At 42.2% G+C, this 10,487-nt stretch overlaps 1 protein-coding gene across 1 annotated transcript; it reads right to left on the bottom strand.

The window, feature by feature from the left end:
• Window positions 1-3,554: 3,554 nt before the first annotated feature.
• LOC137943719 (uncharacterized) lies at window positions 3,555-4,334 on the bottom strand. Its single transcript, XM_068789157.1, has one exon. It carries the CDS (start codon window positions 4,332-4,334, stop codon window positions 3,555-3,557), a length of 780 nt encoding a protein of 259 aa, XP_068645258.1.
• Between the last annotated feature and the right edge of the window lie 6,153 nt (window positions 4,335-10,487).

The raw sequence follows: 10,487 nt of genomic DNA, 5'->3' as shown, positions 1-10,487 counted from the left end.
CGCATACAAGCCCAAACCGAGGGCACATGTTTGAAGGAAATTACAAATAAAACCATCCTAACACATAAATTGAAATTACATAAATTAAATCCTGCGTCTGCTAATTACTTTGGATGCTATGGAGTCCATAACATCACCCCCCTCTTCGAGAAAAATCTTGTCCGCAAGCTCGTAAGTGGGGTATAATGCCTGGAAAGATGCCAAGGGTTCCCATGAAGTTTCAATCGAATTTGTGTCAGTCCACTAGACCAAAATCTCCCAGGCTCCCTGGACACGGCGAGCTTGTAACACCTGAGCTGGGGTGGGTAGCACACGCCCCTTCTAAAGTAGTAGCAAAGGGGTGTGGAGAAGAGGAGAGTCTCCCTTGAAGGGCTTCAACTGCGAGATGTGGAACACATCATGAATTTTGGCAGCTGGTGGAAGCTACAAGCTATGCCACACTGCCTATGTGGTCCAATACCTGGAATGGCCCATAAAACTTTGGGGACAATTTGTGACGTTTGGAGGCCGTAAGAGAAAGCTGGCGGTAATATTGCAGACGAAGCCACACATAATCTCCTAGAGAAAAGACCAGGTCATGATGTCGTTTATCATAGTTGGCTTTCATTGTATGTTGAGCTTCCTGTAAATGAGCGCGGACTTGGCTGAGCAACATATCACGTTCCTCCAAAGCCTGGTCTAGTGCTGCCACCGAGAAGAGTCAGGTTCGTATGATAACAGGCGAGGGGGATCTCTGCCATAAATGACCTTGGAGGGAGTCGTGCCAAGTGCTGTGTTGTAAGATGTATTGTAACAGAACTCCACCTAGGCGATCCACCGGACCCAACCTTTAGGTGAATCCCCTACAAAATAGCGGAGGTACATCTCAATGGTGCGGTTGACGACCTCTGTTTGGCCATCTGTCTGTGGGATGTAGGCTAAGGAGAAAGCCAATTTTGTCCCCTATAGCTTGAAGAGTTCTTTCCAGAAATTACTCATGAAAACTGTATCTCTGTAACTGGTAATGGACTCAGGTATGCCATGAAGGTGGACAATTTGATCCATGAAAAGCTGGGCGACATGGGTCGCTATATAGGGATTCGCCCATGGCAAAAAATGCCCATATTTAGAGAACCGGCCGACCACCATTGAGGTAATTAATTTGCCAGATGAGGTGGGTAGGCCCTCAATAAAGTCCATGGATATATCTGCCCATACCTGTGAAGGTAACTGAAGTGGTTGCAGTAGCCCTGCTAGACTTAATGACTCCGCTTTGTTCTGTTGGCAAATTTGGCAAGCTGACACATAGTCTACCACATTACTTTTCATGCCCCGCCAATAAAAATCATGACTGAGATGAAAATACATTTTCTGCCTGCCCTCATGAGTGCTGTCATGAAATGTAGATAAGATATTGTGGATGAGGGCTGAAGTCGGATGGAGATCAATCCGATTCTTGTACAATATGAGATGGTTCTGAATGGCCCAGTTGCTATCCATTGTAAGCTGCTCAATACTACGATATCATTCAAGGAGCTCAGGATGCTGCTGAATTTCATCTCAAATGGAATCCAGCAGAAGAAATTTGGGCTGACTGATGGTGTTAGGTTCTTCCCGAGCCATGGATCGAGTCACCCTTCTTTCTTCTCTTCCCTCCATATTGAATCATGACTCTAGAAGAGGATTTTTGTTTTTGGAATGTGGAATGGTGGAATTCGGAATGGGATGATGGAGCTTTGAAGGAAGCTCGACCTGGACCTCAGTGGGAGAATCCGACCTAGACCTCTGAGGGAGAATCTGACCTGTTTAATTCTAATTTTCTCAATACTTACTTTCCTTCACCTTGACGTCCCCATAAATAGGGTTGAGGACGGAATTAAAAATTAGACCCAAGGGTCAATTGGTTCATGCCATATTACATCTAAATCAAACCAAACCAAACCAAATAGAATTACATTAAAAGGAAATTGACATAATTTAATTCCTATGCCTGTTGATAACTCGTGATGCTATGGAGTCCATAACATCACCCCCTTCTTGGAGAAAGATCTTGTCCTCAAGCTTGAAATAGGGGTAGAAGGCTTTGAAAGCTGCTAAGGGCTCCCATGTAGTGTCACTGGGATCAGCATCAGCCCATTGCACTAGTATCTCCCAATCACCCTGAATGCGATGAGCCTGTAACACTTGTGCTGGCCTAGAAAGGACACGTCCCTCATGTAGTGGGGACAGAGGGGTGTGCATAAAGGGAGAGTTGCCCTGGAAGGCCTTCATTTGGTAGACGGGAAACACATTGTGAATCCTTGCCTCTGGCGGAAGCTGCAAGCTGTAGGCAACTGTGCCAATGCGGTCCATCACCTGAAAGGGACCATAATACTTCGGAGAGAGCTTGTGGCGTTTGGAGGCTGTCAGTGACAACTGTCTGTAATGTTGGAGACGCAACCATACATAATCTCCTGGAGAAAAAAGACTTCTCAGTGCTTCTTGTCATAATAAAATTTCATAGTATTCTGGGCCTCCTGGAGATGAGTGAACACCTCAGTGAGCATGGTGTCTCTTTTTGCTAATGTTTGGTCCAAAGTGGCTACCTTGGAGGCACCTGGTTCATACGATAAAAGTCGAGGTGGATCTCTGCCACGTACTACCTTGAATGGGGTAGTGCCGAGTGCACTGTGGAGGAGGTGTTGTAACATAATTCAGCCCAAGCGAGCCATTTAACCCACCGTTTAGGTGAGTCCCCCACGAAACAATGAAGATACATCTCAATCATCTTGTTGATGAGCTTGGTCTGACCATCAGTCTGCGGATGGTAGGCGGAAGAGAATGATAACATTGTACCCTGCAGCTTAAATAGTTCTTTCCAGAATGTACTAGTAAAGATGGCATCTCTATCACTGGTAATGGTGGTAGGCATCCCATGTAACCGAACAATATTATCCATAAAGAGCTGAGCTACATGAGCTGCAGTGTAAGGATGCGCCAGAGGGAGGAAATGGCCATACTTTGAGAAACGATCAACCACTACAAATATAAAGGATTTGCCAGACGATGAGGGAAGGCCATCTATGAAGTCCATGGAATTATCTGACCAAACTTGTGACGATAGCTGAAGTGGTTGGAGCAAACCTGCTGGACTTAATGATTCAACTTTATTCCGTTGACAAATCTGACAAGCTGCCACATAATCGGCTATACTGCGCTTCATACCGCTCCAATAAAAATCCCGACTGATCCAAAAATATGTTTTTTTCGGCCCTCATGTGTACTTTCATGGAATGGGGCTAGAATGTTGTGAATAAGTGGTGACGTGTGGTGTAGAAAAATCCAGTTTTTGAAGAGGACAAGACTATCCTGAACTGTCCAATGTTTTTTCGCTCTTCCCTACTGAATCTCATGATATAAGGCAATAAGTTCCGGATATCGTTGTGTTTCCTCCCGAATAGAATCCAACAAGAGAGCTCTGGGCTGACTGATGGCATGTAATTGCGGCTTTGGAATATCCCAACGAGATAAAGCAATCTGGTGATACCCGGACTTCAAATCCAGCTTGGTAAATACGTGTGCGCCATGCAATTCATCTAGAAGTTCATCCACCACTGGAATGGGAAATTTATCTTTGATGGTATGAGCATTGAGCTCCCTGTAGTCGACATTAAAGCTCCAGGTTTTGTCATGTTTCTTGGCGAGTAACACTGGCGAAGAAAATGGCGACCTATGGGCTTGATAATTCCTTGTGCGAGCATAGTCTGGCACTGGTGCTCAATTTCATCTTGCTGTAAATGGGGGTAACGATAAGGGCGTACCACCACCGGTTCAATGCCCAATTTCAACCGTATACGGTGATCACAATCTCTGATTGGTGGGAGTGCAATAGGCGCCTGAAATAAATCACCAAATGTTGTAAGTGGGGAATTTAACTTACAGTGATCAGCATCCAAGACTTGAATTTCCTGAAGAGTGCATGGCGTTGGAGCATGAGTGCCATGGAGAGTGATGGGTTGTTGTTGGGCAGTAAAAGTCCTAGTGAGTGCCTTGAAATCCCATAGTATGGGTCCCAACTTCTGAAGCCATTTAATACCCAATACCAAGTCAAAACCCGCGAGGGGAATGATGAGGAAATCCACTACAAAGGAGTGTCCTTCAATAATAAATGTAGTTGAGTGAGAACTTCCAGCACTGGAAATTTTTGCCCCATTGGCAACGGTTACTGAAATGCCATTGTTATTTTGAATCTTTAACCCAAGTTGGTGAGCTGCTGGCTGGCTGATGAAATTATGTGTACTGCCCGAATCAACTAATGCCAGTAACTGGAGATGCTGTAAGCCGACATGGACCTGAATAGTGTTGGAGTTGTGCATGCCTGTCGTAGCATGGAGGGAATTGGCTGGCTCTTCCGGCTCAGTTTCTGCAATTTCTTCCAACTATGGAACTTCCTCTGAATCATCAAACACTTCCAACTAGAACAAATGTTTGCATTGGTGGCCCTGAACATATTGCTCATCACAATTGTAACAAAGGCCCTTGGCTCATCTCTGTTCCAGCTCTGGTCTAGACAGGCGACGGAAGTATTGGGCTAGTGGAGTGGGAGTGGTATTTTCAGCACGTGGTGTGTGGTTGTGAACTTGGTGTGGAGATGCTGCATATGGTGTGGGGGCACTAGTGGGTGCCCTGCTTGGCCAAGGGGGTTGTCATCCCAGAGACTCCTTGAGGATATGTTGCTTTGTATCTATAGTCTGGGCAAGGTTCATAGCATGGGCCAGATCTTGAGGGTCATGTAGTTCTACTTCCAGGCGCAAGGCCTCCACTAAGCCGACTGTGAATAAATTGACATATTGTTTTGGGCGCACAAACCGACTGGCGTGTGCCAGGCGTTCCTGAAAGTTCTTTTAATACATCTCAATGGTCCCTGTCTATTTTAAATTGACCAGATCCCCCAAAGGGTTACTACATTCGGGAGGCCCAAACCTCAACATGCAATAATCTTTAAATATATCCCAATCATGAATATGATGCTCTGAATCAAATTGATGGTACCATAGGAGCGATTCATCGAGCATATGGAAGACAGCTAAGTGTACCCGATCATCAGCATGAGTTCTTTGATTATAAAAGAACTGGTCACATCGGTGTAACATATTAGAGGATCCGTAGACCCGTCATATGTAGGAAAATCTAACTTGGTATACTTGGGCACTGTTGTGTGGCCTAGTGGGGGGGTTCCCATGGCTGATGGATGTGGTTGGTGCAGATGTGGTGGAGGTGGGGGTGGATGGGGAGGTTGGGGCATGGCAGGTCATGTTGAACTGCCAGACGGCATAGCAAAACTTGAAAACCCTTCATCCACTTGCCAAATTAATTGTTGAAGAGCATCATTCATTACCGAAACAACAAATTGAAGGCCGTCAACTCGATTGTGATTCTCCTCAATGAGATTACGTAAATCTTCAGGGAAAGAGGAATCGTCAAGGGTGGTCTTGTCTGATACCATGATGCTAGGTTCCCTTGCCAAGGATTGAGTTACCCTGCATTCACCTCTTGCTTCCAGGGTTGCTACTGACGATGAGAGGGATTTCGTATGCTTAGAATGCCCAATTGCTTGGGATGGAATGAGCCTTGAAGGAGGCTCAGCCTTGGACCTCGATGGAGGGAGAATCCGACCTCCTACACTACTTTGGATTAATGCTTAATTTCATTCCCAGCCCGTCCTCCCTCTTAAAGGATTAGGGGACACAAACAAGCCCAAACCGAGGGCACACGTTTGAAGGAAATTACAAATAAAACCATCCTAACACATAAACTAAAATTACATAAATTAAATCATGCGTCTGCTAATTACTCTGGATGCTATGGAGTCCATAACAACATGTTCCTAATCTCTTAGCTAGAGCCACATTGTATGAGGACTCTTATTGACACCTCTCGAGCTCATGGTGGGTCCACAATGTAACACTCCCCCTCAAGCTGGGGTTGAGAAAATATCGTAGATGCCTAACTTGTTGAAAATGTTGGACAAAATTTTTTGAGTGACTGGTTTAGTGAGAATGTCTGCAACCTGGTTCTGTGAAAATGCATTTTGGAGAGATAAGATACCGATAGTGAATTTTTCTCATATGAAGTGGGAGTCTATTTCTATATGCTTTGTTCTCTCATGAAAGACTGGATTTGATGTGATGTGAATTGCAGCCTCATTATTGCAATACAAATTCATAGAAGCTTCTTTATAAAAATTCATTTCAGTTAGGAGAGATATGATCCATAGGAGTTCACTGACTGTGTGTGCCATGGCTCTGTACTCGGCTTCTACGCTAGACCTTGCAACTACATTTTGTATCTTCCTCCTCCAAGTAACCAAGTTTCCTCCAACCATCGTACAATATCCCAAAGTAGATTTTATGTCATTCGGGGATCAGCCCAATCTGCATCTGAGAATCCTTCGATGTTGAAGTGTCCATGATTTTTATAGAGGAGACCTCTTCCTGGTGGTCCTTTCAAATATCGTAATATCCATTCTAGTGCTTGCCAATGACTGAGTTGTGGTTTGTGCATATATTGACTTACCACACTGACTGCATATGAATTATCTGGCCTCGTTACGCAAAGATAAATAAGTCTTCCCACCAATCTTTGATATTTTCCGACATCTACTTCTTCTCCAGTACCTGCACATAATTTTGTATTCGAGTCCATAGGAGTTTCTGTTGGTCTACATCCCACCATTCCGGTCTCCTCCAGTAGGTCAAGGACATACTTTATTTGAGATAATATAATTCCATGTCTGGATCCTTGTACTTCAATACCCAAAAAATATTTGAGCAATCCGAGATCCTTTATCTTGAATTCAGTACATATCTTTTCTTTTGTCTTTTGGATGCCCTCTGGATCACTGCCAATTATAATAATGTCATAAACATACACAACTAGAATTACCTTGCCCTTCGGTGTGTCTTTAATAAAGACAGAGTGATCTCCAAAGCATCTGTGAAATCCGGCCCGTATGAGTGCTTGGCTAAAATTTTCAAACCATGCGCAAGGTGACTGTGTGAGACCATAAATAGATTTTTGTAATCGACATACAAACTCCCCCTCAACCACATACCCAGGTGGTTTTATATCCCCATTTAGAAAAGCTTTTTTACATCAAGTTGATAGAACTGCCAAGAAGAGTTAGCTGCCAGAGATAATAACAAAATACCGAGTTTACTTTAGTAACTTGAGAGAAGGTTTCTTCATAATCAATGCCATAACATTGTGTATAGAGTTTAGCAACAAAGTGAGCTTTCAATCGAGTGACGGACCCATCCGGATTGTGTTTCACCATAAATACCCATTTGCAACCGACGAGTTTCTTACATGAAGGAAGTGGGACTAGAGCCCATGTCTGATTTTCATAAAGGGTCTGCATTTCTTCATCCATAGCCACCTTCCACCCTGGATGTTTGAGAGCCTCTTGATAGGACTGTGGTAGAGGTACGGAGGAAGTAGCTGAAAGAAATTGACAACAAGCAAGGGATAGATGATGATGAGACACAAAGTTTGTTATGGGATGAGAAGTAGAAGGCATGGTGCATGATCTGGGCTCTTTCCTAACAGCAATAGGGCGAGTATTATATTTTGGGCCAAAAATAATCAGATAAGATGGACTTACTTCGATAGGATCTGACAACTCAGCAGGTGTCGTGTCAGCCAGTGTTTCTGGGAGCTAAGTAGTTTCTATAGCACGGGGCACAATCGGTCGAGGAGAATCTGGTACTAAAGATAAACCTGGAGGAGCATTATCAGGATAATATGGAGAATCTTCAAAAAATGTGACATCCCTAGACACAAGTAAATTCTAAAGAGAGGGATTATAACAAACATAACCCTTTGTGTGCGAGAGTATTCTAAGAAGATACACTTCACAGATTTGGGATCAAGTTTACTATGTTTTGGGAGGAAATATGGACAAAACATTGATAGCCGAAGACTCTCAAAGGTAGTGAAAAAGGATCATCATCAGGTAATAATAGAGAGTAGGGAGATTTTTAACCAAGAATGGAAGAGGTTAACAGGTTTATAAGAAAACATGCGGTAAGAATTGCATGCAGCCAATAAAAGTATGGAACTTGCATAGCATATAGTAAACTGCGAGCTACCTCAAGAATATGACTGTTCTTCTGTTTGGCTAAACCATTTTGTTGAGGGGTGTAGGCACATGATGTTTGATGAATAATGCCATTTTCTTGACAAAATGAGTCAAGATCTTTGGATGTTCTTTGGCATTATCCGACCGAAGGAATTTATTTTTTTGCCCAAACTAAGTGAGTACCATTGCATGAAAAGATTTAATTATCAATGGTATTTCATAACGCTCTTTAAACAAAAATAACCAAGTGGTACGAGTGAAGTCATCAATGAATGTAATAAAATGTTTCACTTGAGAAATGTTGGAGACACTCAAGGGTCCCCAACCACCAGTATGGATTAACTAAAAAGGAGAGACACTTTTAATTTCTGGAAGAGGTGATTATGTAGACCACTGATGTTTACTCATTTGACATGATTCACAATGAAGGTTCGATTGCACTTTAGGAAAAATATGATGAAGAGATTGGACAGACGGAAGTCCCAACTGGTTGTGCCATAACCTAGTTTCAGTGTCGCAGGTGGATGCAATATGTATTTGTGGCACATCCAAGAAGTAGAGCCCCCCTTGTTCACGGCCTCCACCAATCACCCGCTTCATTGTAAGATCCTGAAACACACATAAAGTGGGTGAGAAAGAGATAGAGCAATTAAAATGTTTTGTGAGCTGACTAACCGATAAAAGATTCAAAGGGAAAATAGAAATGAAAAGGATATCAGTGAGCGGAAGTGGTGGTGTAACAGAAGTGGATCCTTTCCCTCGAACTTTAGTTTTTGAACCATCAACAATAGTAACAAATTTATGTGAAAGACATGAAGAAACTGAGTATAGTAGATGTATGTTACCTGTAAGATGCTCGAAGGCTCCTGAGTCAATTATCCCGGACGAAGAGGAGGCAGAAAACATACTTGAAGAGGTGATGGCAGCGGTTGGTGAAGAAGTACTTGGGGAGGACCCCATCATGGTCTTCATTTTGTGGAATAGTTCATAGTCTTCATCAGTAAAAGTATGCTTTGCATTTGTTGTGGTAGACTGCTCTATTTTTGTATAACTCACTAAGGCTTGGTTAGCCTTATTCTCATTAGCTTTATAACATATTTCGCGAGAGTGATCCAATCTACCACATATAGAGCATTCTTTTAGATGAAAGAATGTGTCTCTAGTGTGGCCATATCCCTTACAATGGGTGCATTGCTTCCCATCTGTTTGGTCAAAACCAGTCTTTCCACCTCTTCCTCTTCCTCATCTGTAAAATCTGCTTCGGCCTTGGCCTTGGTAAGATGGTGTTCCCCTATGTCCAGAGTACATAGCGGATGGTATTTCAATAGTAGAGGAAGAAGCATCTACAATACAGAGAAGTGTAGCATATACATCATCAAAAGTGGGAACCGTGGAAGAGCTAAGATGGTGAGTCTTAGCAGCTTCAATATGCGATTTAATGTTAGCAAGGCATATGGCAATTATCAAGGCCTCTTTCTGTTTCTCTTGGACAAAGATATCTGTAGAGGTTGGCTAGGCAAGTTTTCATTCTTGAAGAAAGCCTCGAAAGCAGGCCAAATATTTATGTATATTGTCTCCTTGTTTGGTAGTAAGCATCCGTTGTAAAATATCATATGGCCTTTGTAAGTTGTCGGAGCTTGAATACAACTTGGTGCATGTCTCCCAAATTTGAGTAGTCGTCTCTAGATGAATGACATTATTGGAGACATGTTGTTTCATATTTTTGATAAGCCAACTAATAACCAATGTATCCTCCTTTAACCATTTGGTATAGAATATATCATCTTCATTAATATGTGGTCCACGGTTGGTGAGATGACCAACTAGGTCTTTTGTGATAAGAAACCGACAAACCGATGTGGACCAGTTCTTAAAATTTGATACCCCCCATAAAGGTACAGTGGTGATTATGAGTATGCCTCTCTTATGACTCATATTATCTTCAACCATAGTAGGAAAATCAAGTAAAATAGTTCTCCAATCAAGTAATCAAAATATGACCGAGTGGAAGACTTTAACCAACTCGATTAATGGAGATGCTTAACATAAAATCTAAGTAAATAATTTTAATGGATAATGACTCATAAAAGAATCAATATCATCATTCTTTATACAAGAATCTTGTTACCATAGATTTATAAAAAAAATCCAATATGCACTAGTCTCGGTCACAGTATTATGTAAACTGACAAAAATTGCCTTGATAATCTCTTCTAATCAAAGATAATCCAATACACATATTCTCATAATTTTGTAAGATGAAAATATACATAAGGAAATCTATAAAACACCTCATAATATAAAAAACCAGTGGCATTAATTTAATAATATGAGAAATAAATACTAATCTCATGAGCTTCAATCTTGCTTCATCACAAGTCTTCTATGA

The sequence above is a fragment of the Aristolochia californica genome, unplaced genomic scaffold (genome assembly GCF_029961685.1).
Source record: "Aristolochia californica isolate CCGP_79_NKW_82.1479 unplaced genomic scaffold, dmAriCali1.0.hap1 SCAF_11, whole genome shotgun sequence".
Classification (NCBI taxonomy): domain Eukaryota; kingdom Viridiplantae; phylum Streptophyta; class Magnoliopsida; order Piperales; family Aristolochiaceae; genus Aristolochia; species Aristolochia californica.
The sequence above is the reverse complement of the archived record's forward strand: the minus strand, read 5'-3'. Positions and strand labels throughout refer to the sequence as shown.

What these genes read in the sequence shown, in the direction of transcription:
- LOC137943719 (XM_068789157.1), bottom strand. Translation starts at nt 4,334, where the DNA reads ATGCACAACTCCAACACTATTCAGGTCCATGTCGGCTTACAGCATCTC.